The sequence below is a fragment of the Syngnathus leptorhynchus genome, chromosome 7 (assembly GCF_054491065.1).
Source record: "Syngnathus leptorhynchus isolate UIUO chromosome 7, UIUO_Slep, whole genome shotgun sequence".
Classification (NCBI taxonomy): Eukaryota; Metazoa; Chordata; class Actinopteri; order Syngnathiformes; family Syngnathidae; genus Syngnathus; species Syngnathus leptorhynchus.
Window position 1 is genome coordinate 5,343,129 of NC_141201.1, and position 24,661 is coordinate 5,367,789.

At 40.1% G+C, this 24,661-nt stretch overlaps 1 protein-coding gene across 5 annotated transcripts in view; it reads left to right on the forward strand.

The window, feature by feature from the left end:
- The window catches only part of grik4 (glutamate receptor, ionotropic, kainate 4), a 170,351-nt gene that overhangs the window by 130,313 nt on the left and 15,377 nt on the right, over positions 1-24,661 (forward strand). For 4 of the 5 annotated variants that reach the window (XM_085916413.1, XM_085916414.1, XM_085916411.1 and 1 more), the window contains 4 exons: positions 3,852-4,013; positions 6,072-6,224; positions 6,901-7,005; positions 18,966-19,073. In XM_085916413.1, the coding sequence (XP_085772539.1) occupies positions 3,852-4,013; positions 6,072-6,224; positions 6,901-7,005; positions 18,966-19,073 (528 nt within the window). The remainder of the gene's footprint in view (positions 1-3,851; positions 4,014-6,071; positions 6,225-6,900; positions 7,006-18,965; positions 19,074-24,661) is intronic. The other variant, XM_085916416.1, reaches the window with a different exon arrangement.

Genomic DNA, 24,661 nt, shown 5'->3' on the forward strand with positions numbered 1-24,661 from the left:
ACGTGGACAAAATCTTGATGTCCATGATGTAGGATTTGTAGAGGATTCCAGAAGCATCCCTCCAGTAGTACATGAAGACACAGCCCAGAAACTGAAACTTTTGAATTTTCTCAACAGCTATTTTCTCACCCTTAAACAAAAGCCCAAACTATCTACCAGTTTGTGACAACAAATAGAGTTTGGAAGCCATTTTCCTCTGCTGGCTGGGGTATGAATAGCTTCCTGGAATAGACTATTTCCGATTCCTAACATATGTCAGCGTCTTAAATATTCATACATTTTTAGACTCCAACAATCTAAATATTAATCTGGGCATAAGGCTTCACAAATAAGCTGTTACTGTTCCAGGTCAAAGCCAATGTAATGAATAATGGTGAATAATCGAATAAACCGAGCCATTTGTTACCGACCCCCCCCCTGCAGGAGTCCAGCCAGATTTGTTTTGATGTATGTGACTATTATGAGCTTTGAAGCCGAGCTAATGTATTAACAATAGCATGCTGCGCAGAGATAAATGCTATGATATGGCTTTTCTGATGTAGCCGTGGACGCTTTTAACCGCAAGGTGCCGCTCCCTGCGGTTTCTGGTTTCATGTCCAGCTATAGAAGATTCATTCCATTATATACACAACTTTCCGTGTATAACAAATCTTCACGGCCCCCCCTTTGTGCTTCTTCTTTTCCTCCCACACCCCCCCCCCTTAAGAGCATCATTCCATAATTAAAAGCCCGCAGGAGGCTTTAGAGGCGAGATTTACGTGGCAATTGTTACTATGATTTACCGCACCTTGCACAGAGAATCTGCATATTAGAAAATATATTTCATTCCCCAGTGAAGCTTGCACCGGGATGTTCAAGTTTGAACTCACCTGACCTAACCCCTCATTTCATCAAAGGGCGGAAATATCAATAATTAGTACCTTATCTTTTCAGCAATCAATATCCAATTTAGAGAAACATGACTTAAGACTGCCTGCTTGGTTTGCAGTGCAGCATGGCAAGATAAGAAATATTGCCCTTTTCTTTTCGAATCGGCAGTACTTATCACCACTTAAGACGCTCTTTATCGGAGCGTGCAGGAAGTGTAGGAAATGTCATTAATTAACGTTGCGAAACAGAATCAGATGACTACATCTTATGTGAAAGGTGTCCTTTATCGTGATCGACTGCTGAGAATTATCAGACAAGTGTTGTTGGGTAGTTCTTGTGGCAATTAAGCCCATTTAGCATGGCAACGTTAAGATTTTTTTTTCAAGAAAATCAATACAATTAACTCAATGAACAATCAACTCATTATTGGTTTAATTACATTTTTTTTTAGGGAACACGAGTAATTTTCAAGTAGAAACTGATAATGAACTCATATTTATCACTATTCAATTTGGATGACAGAAATTAGGATGTTTCCCAGAATATATTTAGTTTTAACAAGTACAAATTTAATCAAATTGAGAAAAAAATAGAAAGTCATGTTAAAGGCCAAACTAATCTCATCATAATAAACGGAAAAGTCCTACAAGCAGTGTTTTTGTAGCTATATATGGCATGTCATTATCGTCCTGCTAACAAAGTTGAGGGCTAACTTGATTAGCGTGTGTGCTAATTTCCTTTAGCGTGTTAGCTTCTGAACTCTTGTTACGGAGATTTCTACTTGGACCTCAATTTCAATTAATTATTGGTAATCATTGTCATAATATACTAAATATGCATAGTCAATAAATAAGTCATAAATATAAATGATAATCAACTAAATCCACAGAGTCGATAAAATCCTCAAGTATCTTTTTTTATTTATGTTCATCATTAGCGGCAGCGACAGTGCGCGTGGCTAGCGCACGTACAGTCATCTATCATTTGGCAGCTACGAGTTGAGACGACTATGAAGAGGCAAGGAATCCCTTATTAGTCCCTGAGTAGTGACAACATAGCAGCAGGATCAGCCCATCTTCTTCAAGGATACTTCAGCAGGTCTGAGGAGGAACCTCCAGTCCAAGCAGCAATTCCCAGCTGACTTCTCCATTCCCAAAGAAGTGAAGCCTAGGGACAAATTGTAAGAAGCCGGTTGCTTCCAAGAGATCCTTCAAATCATTTTTTTAAAAGTATCAGGCTTTAAAGTGTGATTTGAAAGACTTGTCCATGTGTCTGGAGAAGAGGAGGAGGTGTCTCGGATGGGAGGCAATTGTCAACTTATCCCTCATGGGATCTCATTATTCAGTAGTTAAACCAACAAGTTCACGGATACGGGAATGAGTGTTTGATGAGTAGATATGAATTTAGCACATGCAGCAACGGTCCATTATGGGGGACATGCATCATTTTCTGTGTTTCGCCCAACGTCCTACTTCTTGTTCTTTAGACTTTGTAGTTTTGCCACTTTGAGTCAACTTTTCACTCCGCCCCGCTCTCCTCATCATTTTAATTCTGTGCCTTTTTCACCCTCTCAATGATCACAGTTGGTTTTGACCCTCCTAAAGTCTGCCTTCACTCTCCCACTGCTGAGAACCAATCGTCCTCCACTGAGCCATGCCCTGGTCACGCTTGTCCCATTTAGTATGCCAGAGCGAGTATTCAGTGAAATAGTTGGAAATAGTCTGCATTTGTCACTACTAAAAAAAAAATCAAAAAATGTGAGAACAAATAATTGGGTCCACATGGGATAGATAAAGAAAAACAAGGAAGTAGATATAACTGCGTCAATTTTGATGTGTCTGTCGAACATTTTCAATTATTAACAAAACTGCTGGCTCATGTTCAAATACCCCGTGGCACAATCCAATCCGTGTCGTAGCCGATGTGTCAGGAAAAAAAAGTCGAGGACAATCCGGTGTTTGTCCCTCAGCGCTTATATTCATGTATCTGCCACTTGCTCACAAGCCGCAAAAAAGATCTGCTTCTTTATCCTCATGTGGCTTTCAAAGTATTTTGTAAGTCTTGGGTGAGTACCCACATCACATTCACATTTTATGAGTGGGCCAAGCAAACAGACCGCCGTTCAGGGTGCCATGTGTTCCCAAACCTGTTGTGGTGAGATGCGCCTCGTAACATTCGTTCTGCTCTTAGGCTGCCAATAAAGGCTTTTAAAAGCAACATTGAAAAAGTCTTGGAATCTCAGGAGGAACTTGTTGGTCTGCTGACATCACACGATTGAAGTGTTGATCATGTGACAGACCTGCTGCCATTATGGAAATAATCTAAATTTGACGACTGCGGTCTTTTGCTCCGTCTATTTATTTTCGTCCTCATCTTCACAATCTATGGCCTCACTGGTTGACTGTCAGCCTGTCAAATGCGAGATGGCACACGGGGGTCTGTCAGGGCTGCCACCTGAAGGTTGGAGGGGTTGTGCTTTCTGACACCTCCGTTAGGCTTCAGGAAACGACCTCCCCCCCCTTTCCTCCGCCTTCTATATTCCCTTCACGTTTTCATTTCGAGCTCCGCTCGTCCCCTGTCGGCGCTTCCCCGCCTGTAAGACGTGACTATAAACAAAAGAGATGATACTTTTATTTTGCCTCCGCTACATGCCGTTTTTTGTTATTTTATTGATGTTTTTATGAGCTCACCCTTCTTGTTTTGTCCGACTCATTCAATGATAATAAATAAATGGACGAGAGCGAATTGATGCCAAATCAACCATAATAATTGAAGTGAAACTATTTGGATTTGGACTTTGACTGAGATGTGTTTTGTACTATTTTTTTCCCCCAATTGAATATGGTCCTTGGAGGATTTGAAATGATCCTGATCGAAAAACAGATTCCATATCGAGTCACATGACTATGAGTGCTATCGTTTACTCTAATTGGCTAAAATTGTATATGCTGCATTGACATGATTGTCATTTTACCCCGCAGGAGTTCTCCATGCTGCGATTGGATGACGTGGCGGATCAGCGGGTCAACATCGTGGGTTTTTCCGTTTTCAACCAAACGCATCCATTCTTTGAGGATTTTGCACTAAGCCTCAATCGCTCCTGGCAAGAGAACTGTGAACACGCTCCCTTCGCGGGCATCCCGGTTAGTCCACACAAACGAGCGCATAAACACGATGTATTTCTTCACAAAGGCCAAGCGGACCTTTAAAGGCTGAATGCATCTGCAACTCAAACTCGCCACCCCGAAACAAAGTGGCCACATCAAAAACAAGCGGCAAATTATACAAGTATGACATTTATCCAGTTAACAACCGTAATTGCAGCGGACATCCGAGCCGGTTGTTTTCCTGGCGGCATCTCATTAAATCTATTGTGGTGCCTCCATTCACTTTGAGGGTTTACAGACTACACAGTGTTGCTTCCTCACAGCCTAACATTTAAAATAGAAAAAATACATGGTTTTGTACTTGTTGGGAAAATTAACAATTGATTATCATTGGCTTTGCAATTTTTGTGAGCATATCATTCTCACCTATTGACGTTGGAGCAGGGTTGTGAAATCAAATGCGGCTTTCTGGATACCCTTTCTCTGGTTTTGTGCCAACGCCTGCGCTAGGAGTTTGTTATAATCAGTGGCGGTATTAGCATCGTTTATTTGGATGGACAGACGGACGGACAGATACGATTGTTATGAAAGAGATGGAGACAATAGAGAGATACGATAGATACGATGGAGATACGATAAAGAGATACTAGATAAATGCAATGGATAGGATGGCTACGATGGATAAATGGCTATAGTAAGTGTTCATTGTTGATGTCTTGTTGAAGTGGAAAGTTCATAAAACAAATATGATGTGCACCAATATGAAAAGATGTCCATTTCAGATATAGTGTGTCATATCGTTCCCTTAGCAAATCAAATTATTTCTGCTGTGCGGTTTGCACTGTCAAGTACTTCAGAGTACGTCAGAAGCCAATAGAAGAGTCGCTTTAATGAGCAAATCTGTAATTGAACCGAATGAATGCCGGCGATGAGACAACGTTCAACAATTTGCCCCCCTCCGTTGCGCACCAGCCGGCTGCCGAAAGAGGCCAATAAGCATTAGAACACAGTGGGATCAAAAGCTGTACAGTTACTCTCGCAGCAGGTTGCTTGAATACTTCTCAGCTCGTAGCGTTGCGCCTTTATGACTAATTAGCTTAAAGTTGAACCAATAAAAGGCTGATGGCACTTTTGTAAGATGAAACCATCCGGCCACCCCAAGAAGAGATCTGCAGTCTTTGACGCTAATGACGTCTGATTGATAAGTGCAGGACTCAACTGCATGCCAGGGGGGATTTATTCTGGTGGGATACACGGAAATTCCAGAATTCTAAAAAATTTACCTTTCCACCCAAATATCGGTTCAGGTGTACACTGCTGAAGCAAGAAGAAGAAACGTTATCATGACCTGCCGTCGATACAGTTGACAGTTGAAGGCTACATGTGAATGCTTGCTAGCAACATGACGTCCGCTAATAACGCCATATGTCAAACCTAAGAAGTATGCAGCCATACTTCTCATATCACCGCACGCTGTTTGAGGGCCTCACGTCGCTCTTAATGCTTAATCCACCAATTAGGATGTTATAAAACACATCACGGTTTTGCAATTTAATGACCTTTTTTGCTAGCTTTATTGCTGCACAATAGCCTGTATCATTATCCATCACATCATCAACACTGAGGACTCTCGCTGTGAGCTCAGCAAGGAGCAGCTTCCGTGAAGATGAGCCCATTTGGACATCAGACGTGAGAGGGAGTGAGATGGATGCTGTTCTTTTGATAGAAGAATGAAAAGACTGCATCTGAGACAAAGCGACACTCAAAACATCACAGTGGGCCTGATGTGGAAGCTGATCGAGATGAATATGTGGATTTACCTCACACGCTAGTTGATTTTGCAACTTCAAATAGCGCTTCGGAAAGGCCCAACATTTCAATGCACTCACTATTAACCAAATTTCTTTGCTTGGTCCCAATTTGAGATTTCAGTAAATCAACTATATTTAATGATGGAATGGAATCACCACAGCCCCCCCCGTTGAGCGCTCACCGAATGGCAAGCGCTCACGTTTCACTCTGAGTTTGTGAAGTTGGTGTGCGCATGCATAATACATCCACCTTCCTCTCTATCTCCCTCTCGCTCTTGCGCAGCTCTCCTCAGCTCTTCTCTTTGATGCGGTATACGCGGTGGTGGCAGCGGTCCAGGAGCTGAACCGTAGCCAAAATGTAGGCGCTACTCAGCTCTCCTGCAAGTCCTCCAAAATCTGGGAGCACGGCACCAGCCTCATGAATTACCTGAGGATGGTAAGTTACCCCACCCCCCTGGCAGGACTTAATAAAAATGATAGTAATAATAATTCAACGTGCCTTTATGGAAATGTTTATTATTTTGGCAGGGGGAGCTATTTATATGTCCATATAAATCAGGGATGGGGCCTATAGCTACACTTAGGTGCCCTTGAAGATTTTCAAAGTGGGTCAAGTCCAAATAGGGAACACTTTATGATCACTTGACTTATGGGTTTCTTTTTTTAGAGAATAGAATACCAAAACACAAATGACTTACAAATTATTTTTTTAGTATATATGTACATAGTATAAGAGTTAAAAACTTTGTGAACAGGAATAAATATTAGAGACACAATTTAATAATAAAGATATTGCCTTTTATTATCATTATTATTTTAATTCATTTCAAATAATGGGGCAGTGAATCAATTTTTTTTCAATTGAACATAATGGCTTTAATTGACTGGTTTCAAAATACTCCAGTTATTGTTTGCCATTTACTCAAAACACAACAACAACAACAACAAAAAAGGGTCACTTATTATTCTACATTTGACTAATGGATAAGAAAAAAAAAAGATAGTCGGGCTGTGTCATTTATTCTGTTTTCTATATTAGTAACTGATGAGAGGAAAGTGAGCTCATCAAAGGAGTCTTCTTGAATGTACCGTTTTTGTCTATTTTGGGACAGGTGGAACTGGAGGGTCTAACAGGTCACATTGAATTCAACAGCAAAGGTCAACGCTCCAATTACGCCCTTCGGATCATGCAGAGCAGCAAGGATGGCCTAAGGCAGGTAAAGTGACCCCCCTCTTCATAACGTGCTAATGCTACTTCAATTCACAGTTGTATTGTACAATATGCTATCATTCATTATCATGTAAATAATTAAACCATTTATCCATCATGCTATTTCAACGAGCATGCTAATATATGGTAAGAATTTCAATATGTCCTTTATATTTGTCGATGGGATTTCCCTGTGCAGGTGAGTTCTAAAGGTGAAACAATTCAGTCACTCTGCTGCGGCCCGCATGCTTAACAGCAGTCGTAAGATTTTTTTTTCTGATGTTATTGGAACATTCTTGGGAACGCTTTAGAACCAGACAACAATCTTCGACAGGCAGGGGAGAGTCAGTTTCGGGAGAAGCCATTGCTCAATTCTCTCCCATCCATCAATGCCTTTTTAAAATGCACTGCTGGAGCCCCAGCAGTCACAGGCAGCTGAAATCTGAGGTGGAAAATCAAGAGTGTATGCGAATAATGGATGGAAGGTAAAAATAGGGCGGGAGATAAAAATCAGCTGTAGAATAACTATATGGCGTTAAACAGATGAGGTGAAAGGGTTATCGAGATGAGGTATCTCGGTACAGTATATGGAAGTTAACGAGAGGGAGGTTGGACTGCTCAATAAATGTCCAAGTTTTGAATATCCTGGACCGGTTTGACTGGACTAATTAAAAACCTCCTTTTTGTAACACTGGAACAGGTATTTTTTGCGTAACCGCTGTTCAGAAAGCCAATCGTCTTGTATTTCTTTGTCCTACACATTTGAATACAGTAATTCTTTCTCATCTTCTCTTTCACGCTGTTGTATGAATGGGATAATAAGTGATTACAAATGTCTTCTATTCTTATGTCCTCTTACGCATGAAGCGGCAGAGATTACGATGAATAGCAACGTTTGAAGTGCTCCGGTCGATGCCGAGGCTTTACTCTTCCTTTAAGACTTAATATCACTTTTCATTTGAAATCCTGACTGCTTGCTGTAAATCTGATGAGTTTAATCCCGTGGTTTTATAAAATATGTCATTTCACTGTCTTGTCTGTCCTCTGCGCCCTGTGAGGCGGCCGTTGTCATTGTTAGGGAAGGCTCGGAGACACCCAATCTATTATGAGAATCGAGGAGGTCGCTGTGTTTTTGCCTGCGCCATAACTTTTTTTTTTTTGACACATGAAAAATGTCACTCTCTGCTAGAATGTGGCCCAAAATGTTGCCGATTCAGACATCAGCTCATCTGCTTTTATTAACCTTGTCTGTGTCTTTTTAATCTGTCACCAGTCTAGCTAACATCAGGCGAGTGTCGTGCTGTGTAATGCGATGATTTCAAGCAGAAGTTTGTTTTGGTTCGTGTGGAAAAGCCAGGGTTAGGGGGAGGTTGCCGGAGTGGGGGGTGTTGTTTGTTTTTGTTGACTAACACCTCATGCGCCACATACTGATGCCTTTGGGCTCTCAGGGCCAAACAAAAACTGAAAGGTGTTAGGGTCTTGCCAGACGTAAGTAGTTCAATACAAATAGAGTAGAACATTTGATTTAAGCATGAATAGGTGCAGATCAGCATGGGACTAAAAAGTTTCCAGAAATATATCCTAAAATGATTTTTCATGATGGGTCAATTGTTTCCGCTAGCGTCCTGGAAGGAATTGTGTTGAATCTTAAAGGTTCCAATGTAACTGTCAGGCAAGAAGAAAAAAAAAAAAAAAAAAAAAAAACTCATTTCATTCACAATCCACACATACCTGCACCATTGATAATGTGTCGGCATTACGCAAGTGTTTCGATTTGTTCGATCTTGGCAGGCAATGAAAATGAAGCAGTTGCTTGTGGTGCCGCTGTCCCACTAGGCCAAGCAGGCTGATGTAAGAAGGCAGTCTGGCATTCTCTCACGCTCTGGCACCTTTATCCACAGGAATCTGTGAATAGCAAGTGGAGAGAAAGCAGTGGGAGAACAAAGTGAAATACACCCAGAAGGTGACTACTGTGTAGTCTAATTGGAGGACGTTTTCTTTGGTTTATTTTTTTTTGGTGTGTGTGATTTTACTCTGTAATTTACCCAAGTGACTGTTTATGTGCCTCAGCAGTAGGCATTAAATCAACCCAGGAGTTGAAGACCCTGTAAAGTGGACTAAATGATTTGTTTCAAAATGCATTGTGCATGTTTCAGAATATTCTCTAAAAACAGTCAAACTGAGAACTATGTAGTAATGAATTGTATAGCTATAGCGGAAAATCTTTACTGGCTTTTATTTTATGTCATTTTCTTGGCACGGCAAAGATAGTTGAAAAAATGAAAAATTAACATCTTTGATGTTAGCTGTGCAATTTCAACGCTTAGTTAGCTAGCTGGCTATGTCTACTTCGTGAAAATGTTTGAATAGCTCACTGATTTGGTTGCGTCAGAGCGCCTTGTCTCCATGCGATGATAAAAAAAAAAAAAACGTCTGATGTGACAGCTAGCGTGCAAACAGGGACTTTGTGCTACCATGGCCGCTTTAGAGTGCCTCGTTGTCATGGCACGGTGTCTATTAGTGTAGTGGTTCATATTTAAAGAATACGCATTCGAAGAAACATCAAGCATATATTTACTCTTTGACAATTTTAACTGTCAGTATTGAGTTCCATATTGTGGGAATGACGAATGATATTATTTTAATGGAAGCAGCTGTAATGCCCTTGACTCATCTGTCCATTTACAAGGCAACGCAACGAGTAGGTTACATGTGGCTTGCGTGTGCATGGATGTTTTTGATTCTCCAGATGGTACAAACAGCAGGACGAGGCTGTAAACAGACATCATGGCTGATATATATAAATGGCTAAATATCACTGGAGCATCTCGAGTAACATCCGAGATGGTTACCGAAATAGATGGCCATATCATGTATTTGATGGGTTGAATCAAAGAGAAGCGCCGGGCTGTGGCGAGTGTTCAGATGCAGACTGATCAATCTGACGTAAGTCGGCAGTTTCTTTTTGCCTCTTTTGTTGTGTGCGCATCAACATGAGCAAGCGCTCGGTGGCTACGGGGCAACGGTTACCGTATGCATTTTTAGCAGGGGTGCAGGTCCCCTCCGAGCAAACCACAGCACAACAAATTACTCGGCCCTCCTGGTCTAGGATGGAGCTCTTTGACAACAGCCTGCCTGTTAAAAAGTGGACGCAATAAAATGAGTAATTACTGCAGTGTGGGACGTGCAGGCTGTCTGGTGGACTTCACACGTGTGCCTTGCAGGAGGCTGCCTGGCTGTGAAAAAGCCCCGGCCAGCTCCTGCGGAGAAACAATCACTAATGAAGTTTTGCTATGCGGTGACTTAACTAAGAGCCGCCGGGCTGAAGGAAGGAGGAAAGGATGGAGGAGGGAAGCGATGCATGAATTCTATATTTTTAGGTTTGAAGACTGATGGAGAGACGCACTATAGTAGTGAAGCCAGTTTATTTCACTCATTGGAGGGAAAGTCAAGAACGTGCCATGCATTTATTTTGTCAGTTTTCCCAACTCTCAGAGTATTATACAAGAGTAAAATTTATTGAAATAATATTTTTATATAATAATACCAATTAAAAATATTGTAGATAAATAAATAATTGAATTTAATAATTTAAATCACATAATGACATCACTACCTGATCGGCAAATTAAAGATGTTATGCCAGAATGTGGATAAAATGCCTAAATGTCGGCTGAACCTATTTTGGGCAATTTGAAAATTGTTCGTGAGCTCAATTGAATGAAATGTGAAAGAAGCATGTCATAATGGGGGAAGGAGAAAAAAATAGAAAACATATGAATTGCCTTCAGAATTCACGGAATTAAATCTTTCCTGGTGGACTCGTTTTCTTGGAAGCTGCACAACTTGTTTGTCATCATTTCCCGATACATGCCAAGTCCATTCATTTTTCTGGATGTTATTTTGTGTAAAATTCAGACTCCTCCAATGCTTTTTGTTGTCTATTCTTGAGGTAATAGAAATCCCTCCCAAGGTGAATGAACAACCGACTCACAGCGGATTGACTGAAATAGAAAGCAAGTGTCCCAATTCACTCCTTTTTTTTTTTTTTTTTTGCTCAATTTGCCATCCAATCCAAAGTGAATTGCCCAAATAAAAAGAACTGATGCCAGATACATCATCTTTGGCTTCTTTGCCTCATTTGTCTTCCATTTTTTTTCCCACCCCAATCTTCAAATCGCCTGTCACCTCCTTCGAAAAGACTTTCTTAAATTGTATCGATTTTCTTTTCACTAATGGAGTCCTCTTCATTTCATCACCCCGTGTTCTCATTTTCATTTTATCTCCCTGCGGTGATTGTCTCAATGGACTATCAATAAACTCTTAAATCATTCAGTCTTGTTTTAAGACTCCAACAATTACAATCATCTTCCTACTTTTTATCTTTTAAACTTCATCCTGGTGTCCTTGTGTCCTTAAATTGAAAGTGAATTAAACCCCGCCCACTGCTCTTCATCCTTGATTGACACGCTTCCCCGCATGGGCACCGCTCCCAATTTTTATGAAATGATTTGAGCGATGTTATTCACACATGACTCGTTCCAGTTTAAAGGCCGAATATGCTCCTTCAATTTCTTTCTCTCTTTATAATAGATTTATTTATTTCCTGTCAGCACTCGCGTCTACTTTTATTATGGCAATCTGCTTTTTTTTTTCCCCCCCCATCTCTATACTCCGCCTCTCAGAACACTATTACTGTCACGGGGATGCGCCGCCACCAATGCAGATTCTCTCTGTTCAATCTTTCCCTGCTGCAACAGTGTGTGGAGGAGAAATGGGAGAGAGTTGGGAGGTAGGACAGGTAGGGGGGGGGGGCTAAAACGAGAGGAGTAGCGTCGCCCGGCGAGTTGACGCATCCCAGATCACAACCATCCCTTTTCTCTCATGAGTGACATCATCATTTGGGAGCAGCTGAGCTCTGCACATCACACCCCGTCTTTCTTTCTTTATGCATGTGTTTGCCTGGAGCTCAAACAGATCCATCTTTAAAAAAAGAAAAAAAAAAAGTCCTGAATGATTTAACCTCGCTTACCGGTTGCTTGTGCGTTTGAGTTGTGTGCAACAAGGTGAGGTGGCAGTGTCGTTCCGTGAAAAAGCTCTCCAGATGGTGCGCTAAAATATACTGTAGCCATTATATGGTCATGACATAAATGAACAGGGCTGATAATTGAGTTCATTTCGAATCAGCCGAGTTTGTTTTAATGATAGTGGCAGTATAGAGTCAATGGGGATGGGATTAAATATTTATTTTTGCCTCTTGTTATCGCTAATGTGATGGGCATAAATGGAAGAATGTAATTGTGAACATTTGGTGTGTAAATGTGAACTCGGTAAAGACGAGGAAAAGCTTAGCGTTGCTTTGTTGATGTTCTATCATCCATTTTTGAGAAGAGTCAAAAGTCCGGATCTTGCTGAGCTGTGTTTGCAAATGTGACCATGTATTTTGTCTGGATTCTTAAAAGGTTGCAAACAGTTGCAAAGTGTTTTCCTTGTTGAATGTGTTCACCTGTTTGGATTTGTTGTGACTCGCACGTCCGGTGTAATTGCTAAAAAATTAAAAATGTATCCCGTCTTTCGTTTCCTTGAATACGAACACGGCGATGTATTTCGTCTGGATTCTTAAAAGGTTGCAAACTTTTGCAAACCGTTTTTCTTGTTGAATGTGTTCACCTGTTTGGATTTGTTGTGACTCGTGTTCGGTGTAATTGCTAAACAAGAAAAAAAATTCCCGCCTTTATATTTCATCTCAAGGCTAATTAGAATGTCCAGCTTGACTCGACAGCTTTGACATTGGTGACCACATGTATGCTGATATACGGGGGTTTATTGTATGCTCAAATATCGAGGCGTGCTGATTGGATGTGGAGCCCTGCTGATTATAATGCACTGCAACTGAATCACATGACTGATAAATCACTCGTCATCTTTTGACATGTTATTTTCTCCGGGCTTTTTTTTCCCCCTCATCTCACCTCCTGAAGATTTATCGACAAAGACTTCCAAGCCCAGACGGCAAACAGTGGCGTCATGTGAGCGTACCAAACAAAAGAAAGTCAACTCATCTTATGATGAGATCAAATGAGAACAGAAACAAGTCAAGCTGAGTCACCAACCTTCTCAAAAGACATCTCCTCATTTTGCATCTACAATCTGAAATGGAGATGAATTATTCCATGTCAGGAGCGCGCACACACATACGCACGCACGCACAAACACCGGCATGCACTTGTTTTGTTTGGTCTCTGTGAGACATCCATCGGTCCCCCGTCCTCTTTTGTTTTCCTCGTTGTGCACTTTGCAGGCTGTGCAGATGGGGAATAGATCAAAAGCATAATGTTGAGTTGTTGTTCAGCCTTAAAGGATTTCAAAGCTGAGTGAAGCTCATGTGCGCGTGAGTGTTTGCGTCAGCCCCGAAAACGGCATGTATATATTTTATGTCCATTTTTAGTCAAATACATTTGCTCATGCTTAAATTGAAAAACATAGTTTGAGATGCATCTTGAATTTTCTTTCTCCCACTCTCACTGCCGGATATCGTCTCTGCTCAGCATGATTCTACTTGCTATTGACACATTTCCATTTGCAAAAGTGGATACTATTTTTGCTCCCAGTCAGGGGTTCCAAGTTGATAAACTATGTCAGCACGAACATGGGAAGTTGCAGTAAAATGGAGAATGTGGATTTTATAATCTTAACATGTGTTGTGTATTTGTCACTATTAGTCGTGTACACGCAAACATCGGTATTACGTCTGGGTGATGTATCGTTATTTGAATCCATGTCCAGATATAAACATTCAAATTATTCATGTTAAAAATGAACCCATGTCAATTGTGAACAGAATAAGAAGTTGCTGTGGAAGAAATCCTAATTTTTCTCCTTTGTGATTGGTTATTAGCGGCCATGTCTCGTTCAGAATAACGCGATGACCTACATTATACCTATTGAAAAAATATTTCTAATTTGATGGTTTTGTTATGGTTCGCAGTGCTTGATTTATGTTGACCATTTTTTTTCCCCCCCCTGGGATTCTTCTCCTCTTGTTTGTTTTCACTAGCAGTGCCAATACGCATGGGGATATTTGAACAGCTGCCGGTGTCAGGAACTGCGGGTCTATTGTTTGCTTTTGCTGCAAACACAAGATGCCGTGAACACGAAGCGCTGGCCTGCCACCGCCTTGTCAGACTGACTCTTGAATTTACAGCAAGCCATCTCAGTCATCCTAATACCACATAACGAGTGTTTGTGAGTTGAATCTCAGAAAATGACGTGTTGAAGAGGCATACACGGTTGTCGCCGCAGCTGGAAGTCATGGCAAAAAAATATGCCGTGTTCTCTTCAAAGTCAGCGTATTCTTTCTGGGGCCAATCGTCTTCACTGTGCGTCAGTGTCAAGCACCTGTGAACTCCTCCAGCATCACCCGCATTCTTCTCATCCTGCCCCTTGATGAGAGACATAGTGAGAGCTTCGCTGGTCCACTGGGGGAAAAAAAAAACATGCTACACACATGCGCACGACTGCAGGGTTTTTTTTTTGTGTGTGTGTGTTTGTATACTTGACATGCTTGCTGTGTTACCAGTTTGAGCATTCGCAGTGGGGTGTACTACTTTTCTGTTCAGTTTTTGTTAAGATCCTGCTTGTTCTCATGTCGACCACGCTGCCAACCACAAAATCTATTTTTTATAAAAGATGTATACGAATTCCCTTATACCAGCGTAATGTTAATGAATGAACTGAAAATGGACGACTTCTTGCAGTAACGCAGTCAGTTTGGCGGACCTTTTCAAAGATGGCCCACTGAAGTTTTTTTACCCATTTCATAAATAAATAAATACATAAATACATAAATAAAAAGTAAATAAAAACTAAATGTAAAAATGAATATAAAATATAAATATACAAATATATATATATACAAATAAAACTACATGTAAAACTAAATGTAAAAATGAACGTAAAAATATATATACAAATATATAAATAAATATAAAGATAAATATAAAAATAAATGTTAAAATAAAAAATAAGATAAAATAGTAATAAGCTTTGAAAACAAAAACAAAAAACAGCAACAAAAAAAACTGCTTCAAACAAAATCGAACTTTCAAAGTTATGCCCGTGATTACAAATTTAAGAGAATAGCCAGAACTAATCATTTTAAATGCTACCATGCGAGCTTTCGGTTTCAAGGTATCGATAGTACCGACTTATTTAGAACCGCACACACCTCTCACCACACTCTCTCAATTGTGACCGCACCAACAAGTTGCCACGTAGCTGATGATGACTCCAATCCATGAAGTCTTTTTCCAGTTAAGATCAATTTCTATCTTTAGGGACATTCAAACTCCATTTTTTTCCTTCCATTGGGTAAGAAATATCTCAACACTGGAACCCCTACACAAACTCGCACACAAACTCGGACCACAGCAACACATTTTGAGTGCGTCTCATTTGTAGCGCCGTGTCACCTGAGTGCTTTAGTGTGTTTGTAAGCGGCCTGTATGACATTCTACTTTATAACACTTCCCCATTGCCGCCCGCCTTCATGATGGATGCGTTTGTCAGCCGTCGCCTGTTGAAGGTGCCACTTTTCTGACTGGCCGAGTCAGCCAATCCTTAATCTCTAACACCTTCACTAATTCCACATTATCGAAGGAAGACGAGATATTCCATGTTCGGGTGTCTCATCCTTGTTGTTATCGTTCACATGGGCTTCCTTTTCATTTCACACTTGCATAAACTCTCTGTTCGTCTGTCTTTCCTGTCTGCCAGTTGAGTCTAATTCCTCCTCCCTCAGCCCCCGAGTTGCGTCTGCCCAGCCGGCTGCTGCTCGTACCTCCTCATTGATTTCTTTCCATTCTCAGCCATATTTCTCCCCAAGTCTTTTTGCTCCTGTAATATTAGCCTGTTTTATGATACCCCATCACTCATCTGGCCTTCTTGTTTCTCTGCAACGTTCAAAATGTGCCCTGTTCTATCTGTCGGCACTCTAAGCTGTACTTTTTTGCACCCTTGTTTTTTGATTGTAATTACAGCGTGAATACCAAATTAAGAACAGTGCGGATGTGAGAATTTGAGCTGCTTGAGTTATTTAAATTTACACCGCCTGCTCCGTGCTGGGTTATTTCTTTCTAATTAAATTATGTCGGTTGGGCTTTGTCAGCGGCGGTTGCGGTGTTGTTTTTGCATCAAATTACCTTTGGAATTTTGGCCAAAATATTCATCCTCTCCCTAGATGTGGTTTCCACATCTAGCTACCAAACAAAAGGAGCTCCCGCATTCCGCACAAAGACTCATGTCAAACAGTTCGAAGATCTGACCTTGTCCTTAGTTGTGCTAGCTGGTCCCGAACACAAAAGTTTCACAAAGACTATACGACAAGGTTTTTCCATGGCGTGCATTTGCTCCCGAGCGTACGTTCCTGCTTCCCCAAGCTGACGCACGCATTCTTCCTTCCTGCAAGTCGCACTGACTCACCGATGGCACCACTTTGCTTCCACCGACCGGCCCAAAGAGAGTTGACGGCGCGGCCACCTAAGAACCGTTTCCTTCCCTTGTATCATCAACACCTCGCCTCCTCATCCTGCTTGCATCTCCTTCATCTTCCTCTTCCTGTATGAGTCACCATGACACCCCACACCATTATCCTCTCTGTCACATCCCCTTAGTAAGACCTCCGTAGACTCCCCTCCTTGATCAACGGAACCACCTCTGTTGAATACCACTTTTTTTTAATTTCTCACTACATCACAGTTTGAAGATACAAGGTAGTCCAACGCAGGAAAACGGAACGAGGGTTCATTTGGGTCAAAGAATGACCCGGAAGTTGCAATCAAGTAAGCCTGTGGTGTCCAAGTACTTATGTTTTTAGTGTTGTCCCATTTAGAAATGATGGCCAGCATCATCGCTTTCTACTTCCTGTTTTTGTTTTTCCTTTTCTGTTAGTTTGGTAGAGTTTTCAACCAGCCCGGTATATTCATCTTTAAAGTTTTTTTTTTTTTCTTTCTCAGCTATTCATAGCTTCTACATTTGCGCTCATCCGACCAAACTTTCTTTCCCCTTTTGTGCATCAAAACTGCGGTATGATTAAAACAACCTATTGTCCAAACTATCTGATCAACATGAATGTAGTGGAATCTCAGGAGTATCGTCTCTTTAAACGATGACCAAGCTCAGTCTGCTCTTTTTATTGTACTTTATTCTATCCCCTTCTCCAGTCTTCACATAAACAAATTCCCCAAAGCATGAATTCGTGGAACTCATTTGAATTCCACCTCGTGACACATTGAATCCGACAATGCATCAAGGCTGAATTAGAAGCAGTCTTTTGCTCTCGCGATACAACATTCATAACACAGGCGAGGCTGATACTGTGATAAATGGCATAATATCAAAATGTTTCTAAACCAGAAATTTTCTAGATGTGTTGGATCACTGACTTTGAACGTAGATGATTAGAAAAGTTCTTTTGAATTGGCTCCCTAATATATTTCAATGAGAATCACATTTTGTCGCCCAGCTCTCTATGAATATTTAATGAAACTTTGTCCTTTTTTCCAGTTTGTGGGCTCTTTAGTTGCATTCTGCGCCCGTGCAGGTGGCTTCTTTGTATATCACAAATATTAAAATAGAACAAAACTAATAAAACGTCAGTTTTGCATGTTATCTGATGTTCATCACTGTGTTTTTGGTGCAGAATATTTGATGAGCTAAGGAAATTAGAATTCTTGGACTCATAACACCTGTGATGTCACTTACTAATCTTTAGGGTTAAGGCTTGTCTTTTGATCTAATCTAGTATTCAGGAAGATTTCATAATCTCACCATTTGCAGGAGTCATTTGCATACTTCAAGGTCAAAGAAGGTATTAGATTTGTTGAAGTGGTAAGCCAAAAATAAATCCATATCTTGGAAGACTCCAGCACACTTTGTTGTGGATGTTGACATTTTTCTTATTCTAATTTATTGTCCTCATTACAATCCCTCAAGGGGAAATTAAAACTCACACTCTGCTGCACATCTGTGTTGTACATCACACACAGAACCAGATCACACACATGCAAGGAGATACGTCAGAGTTAAAGGTGGAAAGATGAACAGAATCCAGGAAGCAGATGAACGCTTTCCCAACATCGAGTTACCTTTTTTTACATTTTACCCCAGCGGGAAGTGATCCATGACACACATATGAGCTACTGCTTTATCCAAATGAGATTTCATTAAAATGCAAAATTCATATTGAGAAAGCCAGAAAATGATAGTTACAACATACATTTTTGACTGACTGCTTGTTACATTTTGACACATGCCATGTTTATGATCTATCTTTATGCTACAATTGAGGATTTGAAACCACTGATAAAGCCTGAATGTCCAAAAATGATTTTATGTGGGAAAATGAGTCCGCGTCACATTAGTGGTTGTGGAAGAACCAACAAATTGTTTGTCTGATTTGACATTTGGGGGATTTAGTTCAGCGGATGGTGCCAATAATTTTTAACTGTGGGTCTGTGAAGCCCTTTGAGACTCTTTTGTTTGATTAATGTCTGTGAAACTCAGATCTTTTGTTCAAACACATTTTCCAAACATGTATTCATCAATTCTTTATTTGTGGTTGGGGGTAAAAAAAAATGTCCTTATAGCAAATTCACACTCATAAAAATGAGAACACGGCTTTCTGCCACAGAAAAACTTGTTAATTGTTTTAATGAACGCATTATGCGGTTGCTGATTGAACACACGCCTTGTTTGTTCCTCTCGGAATCACAAACAATTACGTCAAGACTCTTAATTTCCTTTTTGTCTCAGCCATTTTGCAACATCTGTCATTGTTTATACGTCCTCCACCGGCTTGTGAATGTCATAGCGTTGCTCCCTTTTGAGAGAATGGAGTCAAATTATTCAATTGGCCTTTTCCAGCCGCTGGACATAATGACTGATTGTGTGTTTATTGTGTGTGCTCAGATTGGCCTGTGGCACTCTGAAGATGGACTGTCTATGGAGAAGAAGCTTCCATCAATCAACGTGACGGACACCCTTTTCAACACGACTCTTACCATCACTACAATACTCGTAAGTGGCGTGACGCTCACGTGTCATGGTAATGCGTCAGCAACAACAGTATGACATTTAACGGGCTGACGGACAGAAATCGGACTTGTATTTCACCAAGCGAATTCTGTCCTCTTGGAGTGAAAAGAAGCCACGGCGTGGAATCGCTTTACTTCTATCGGAGGCTCCATCACCGTGCATCGGTCGGAGCGATTAATTCACCGTGTCAGGGATTTCGCCATCTGATACGGATGGTGTGAGCGGCACTTTGCTGGCTTCACTCTCTTACCTGTTGACATTGTTTTTAAGGAATCTCGTCAAACTTCACACTGTTTTAGGCTTCGGCAATCGATTCAGCCATAAAAATGTAGCTATACAAAAGCACTTTTGACTTTACCCAACAACTGTTTATGTTATGACACAGTATGTGTACAAACAGTAGAGGACACGCCGCCATCTTGCTAACACAGCTAACAACTTTGTGACTACTACTTTGTGTAACCTGCACTTTTTGTGTCACTCCCACTAAATGACAAAGTTACGTGACCGGACTTGACATTCGGTGAACTAATTTTATCACTCCCTGCCACTAAAACAGCATAACAGTTTTTATTTCTTCCAGCTTTGGCTAGTTGCGATGGCACGCTAAAAGCTGATGCTACTCCATGCTACTACTGTGTTGGCCGCATATGCTGAATAATGAATTAAATAAACAAACTTTTATATGCTTTGGCTTATTACCGTTAACTAATTAAAGGGTGCTCATAAAAGTGTATGAAAGCAATATAACACGCGAGGTCATGATGCACCGTATCGTATATCACCGTCGCTGTGATTATTTTTACAACCGAATTCCAACCAAGACTGTCCCACGTTGCTCTCTCATGTGTGATATTACTTAATTGAGTACCTTGAAGGTAAAAGAGTGCTATACAAGGGAAAACGCATTACCTTTTATCATCGACTAGGGTCAAGAGGCATGCGTGTTCAATGAACAAGCAAACAAATATTTACACCTGTGGATGAGTTAGTATCTTCAATGGACCTTTTTTTTTTTTAATGTGGAAAGAAGATGAATTGGTGAGCAGTCAGAGCGGCGTTTCAGACCCAGAACGTCAGAACTCTGAGGGGAGACGTGATGTTCATACATTAACATTTTCAGTCGCATGCAAAGTAGCATTGAAATAAAACTATTTGGGCATCATTCAAATACAAATCTGAACATATTTGCGCCCAAATTAAGCTTGAACCTGCCTGGGCTTGTAAATTTACTACCTTCCAGGTGTATTTCACCTCCAAACTGTGGTCAAATTGTGCAGAAAACTAAGGTGATGTTGATTCCCTGGCTGCATTCGTAACTACTCCACCAAAACTTTTGGACCTGTGCAATGACTGAAATATTAACACAGGTGAGGAAAAAAATGTGAAGGGCTGTTATTATTTTTATTTTTTTTCAACTGTTGTCTACACTATAACGCAAGATGATAGAAATGTAACTTTTTTGATTACGAGATGGGGAAACATGGATGAATTCATAAATCACGAAAAAAAAGTCTTATTTAATCGGCTACTTTTATACAGAATGATGCAAGAGATTAGATGGACACTACACTTGCGTACTTGGGAGTACATTACTATTATTAATATTATTATTTTATTTTATTTTATTAATAGTACTATGCCATCATCATAACCCATGGAAAAGATAACTTACTTAATTCTCCTGATTCCCGCATCGTACTCTGGCCTGGCCAACAGCAGAACACTACTTCCATTGGGAAGTATACTCACAAGTGTTCAACTTACAAGTGTTTATTTTTAGTATTGCTATCAGCTGTTAAAGTGTAAAGTAGCAATTTGCCCAATGTGGAGCCTGAGAATCCGTATTATCAGCTGCAGTTGCACAGCAATAAGTAAAAGAACACAGACACATATTTTATTGGTCTCATTGAGAAGGAATGTTCCCATGGAACATTTCATTTCACCTTGGGGGGGGGGCTTGTTGGATAAAGATGTGAGTGTTTGATAACAAATGAGATGATTCTTTCACAACAAGAAGTGGATGTGAAAGAATGAATTGGGCGAGCTTGGCGGCTCAATTTCGTTTTGGAGATATATAGAGTCCCTCGACCAAACTTTGGAATCCACCGCTGGGCAATTTTCAGGGCCTATCACAGCTCATTCATCACGATATGATTGTTGTGTCGCGCTTATCTTCCTTGTGTGCAGCAGCTGATTTTTATTTATTTTTTTTACCTGCAGGGCTGTTTGTGGGCTCTTGAATTAGCACTTCAACGAGTAATAGACACCTGCTTCCAACATGTACGCGTGCAAAAATTCCTGATGCCATTCCACGGCCTGTACGCTGCAGTTTTATTACACGATTGCTGTCACAGTCAGAATTGACAATTGCGTCCCACAGACCCAGGGGGCATGTGTTTGTAATCATTGATCCCATTTTTACACTGTTATGAATTTGCGGTGGTTATTACCTCAGTAAGTGCAGTCATGTGATGGAAAAAGCCAATTATTTGCTTCTGTGGTGGGAAAAAAAAATGTCTTTATGTTGTGTTTTATTGCATTTTATCTCTGTTCTGAAATGCAGTCACTTGTCAAACTGTAAAAAGGCTAACTTGTTTGCATTTTGATATCTTTGGCTCTCTATGGCTCGAGCTGGATGTTGCAATATGATTTACTAGGATGTCGCATGTCCTGTTGCATTTGGGTATTTCTCACAAATGAATGGATAAGCTACTGTTGTGTCTTGAGATACAAGTTACACGATTTGTGTGTTTTTTAGGGTATGCTGCCACAGTATAGCTTAAGTCTGGTTAGCTCAATGCTAACAAACGAAGCAAAACTCCATTGACAGGCTAATAGATAGCAGCTATGTACTGGTGTTAATAAACACGATGGTTATGTTGATTTTGGCGGCAGGTCGGAACAGATTCCATGCCTTTCCATTCACTTCAATGCGGAAAAGTAATTTGAGTTGAGTGTTAGACAAAACTACTCATTTTTATATTGTTGTTTGTAGAACTACACTGTGTGGCACTAAGAGATTTTTGTAATGTTTTGCCTTGACAAAAAAAGGAATGCCTCTCAGACAGTGAAAATTAAAAAAAAAAAGTCTTTGTAAAGGCAGAATTATTGATAGAGCACTTTTAATGCATCCCATATGATTATGTAGGTGTACCTAATTTCATGGCGTGTGCACTGGTATTCTATTTAGTGTCCAAATATGTTACGCGGCACACTTATCAGTCAACCACCAGATTTATTTGCCTGGGAATAAGAGGCTGCTTTAGAAGTCTGACTTTTGTTTTGTCTTCAAACTTCGACTAAGTTTGTACTCATGTGCGCTAGAGACTCATTTCCACACAACTCTATAAAGCACATGCAATTGTAATAATAGATATTAATTAAATCATCGAAGGTTTTCCGATGGCCTCTGACCGTAGAACCGATCTCTACTTCCTCGTTCTAAGAAAATGCTTTTCTAAATCCAAACAAATTGGAAATCGACTAGCATCTCCGAACAGATTGTTTCACCTCACACGTTTAAAAGTGCTTCTAGATTTGACTTCAGAGAGTATTAGAATCAAAGTGATTGCGTCTGAGGTCTTTAGAGAGGGGGAAAAAAAAACATCCTTTGGATTAGGAATAGATTGCAAAAGGAGGAGGCATGATAGCCGTCAAGCCAACACACGTAAATGAAAGACGGCCCGGCCCCTCTTTTATCGATTCCTGTTCCTGCCAGCTTTAATGTTACGACTGTGTTGATCAGAAAAAAGATGTGGACTTTTAAGAGAATACATATAGCAAAGCTTTATCACACACACTCTACTGAAGCTCCCAAATGATACTGGGTTTTTTTTGTAACAGGCATAAATCATCCAGGCAGAGTAGAAAAGAATTTTCAAGTGGCAGTTTGACACAGAAGCCCAACCTGATGATAAATGTTTTTAGTTTTCTCATACTTATTAAACATTATCACAGTATTAAGTTGAAGGAAAATGACAATACAATTTCTGTACATATTTGCTATTTTATTATGAAAAGAAATGATTAAAAGCGAAGGTACATGAGGTCTGGTAAAATGATTGCACTATAGATTCATTGTGATGTATGGCACTCTGGACAAAAGTGGGTGACCAGAAAAATTGGGAAATAGAACATAATTCCAAAGAAATACACACACACATATACTGATTTTAAACCCCCTTTAAAATGTGAGAAATCCGCAAGTCAGTATCTGGCCTGAGCACCTTTTGCTTCATGCATAGCAAAACATTAATCTGAATCTTGATATGCCGAATCTTGGAGGTGAATGGATCATCTCGGCAAAGGAGAAAAATGCTCACTAACACATTTTCAGACCATATTTGAAGTATATATACTTTGGAAAAAGGCTGAGATTTTGCAATCCGGCTAATTCATAAGATTTCAGTAAAAACATTGCTTTATATTTGTCTCAGTAGTCGTCGCTATGTTATGTGTGTTTAATATTTATTTGATTTTTAAGAATTACTCCCACATTTTAGAACACACGTATATGGGACGTCGGTGTAAGTGGCAGGTCCTTTTTTTTTTTAAATATTTTCATTCATTTCAATGAAAGATTGATCGCTGAAAGTTTATTGCCTTTATATTTTACATCACAGTTAGCGTAATTCATAGGTTCGTAAGGCAAAATTTGATCTTTTATAGTCGTCTGTCTGCTCAAAACGTTATAATCATCGTCCGAGAATGTCAGCTCTTTCTATCCATCAAAAGGATGTCATTTTATTCAGATTGAACTTGAAATTTGCTGGATAAAGACGAGGCTGCACTTCAAATGCAATTTTGAGTAAATGGTTACAATTGCTCTTTTCTATGTAACGTCAAATAAAGATGCCAATTTACAATAATGGATATTGTATAAAACTTCTTTTTCAGACTCTCGGATGTTGCAAATTCCACCTCATTGTACTCAGACGATCCGTTTAAAAACTCTTTAAGTCAACACAAAGACTTGTTGCTATGACGACAACACGAGGTAGACTGCTGGGCAGCACGCTCTTTCAGAATTAGCATTTGGAATAATGATAATTATTATTATTACGAGACTTGGAACAGTCAGCGTTTGCTTATGTCAAAATCAAACTAATCAGACCGTTGTGAAATTCTCCCCAAAAAAAATTCACAAAGCACTATTTGGAACATTTGTTGATGTCGTTTAAACTCTCCACAACTTACATTAGAAAGGAAAGTTGGATACTAGCTATGAAATTGGGCTCAGTCAGCAAAAGAAGCATTCCGATGGCTTCTTCCGAGACGTATTTTTTGCCGGGTTGACGAGCTGTGAGTGTGGAATCAGCAGCAAAGTGGTACATGCCAGACACTCATTTCGATGTGTTGGAGAGCTTGACACTTGTATTGTTTGAAAAACAGTCCTCGGTCCAAAAGTATCAACTGCATAAGACACTAATAAAGACATAGTCGGAGTGAGCTGTCGTAAATGCTGACAAATGTTTCGTTTTATTCTCTTACTGCTCTCTCAACCTTTCCCATTAATGCAGCCTGCACCCAAAAAATATATATTTTTCAATAATCAATCAAATCAATTT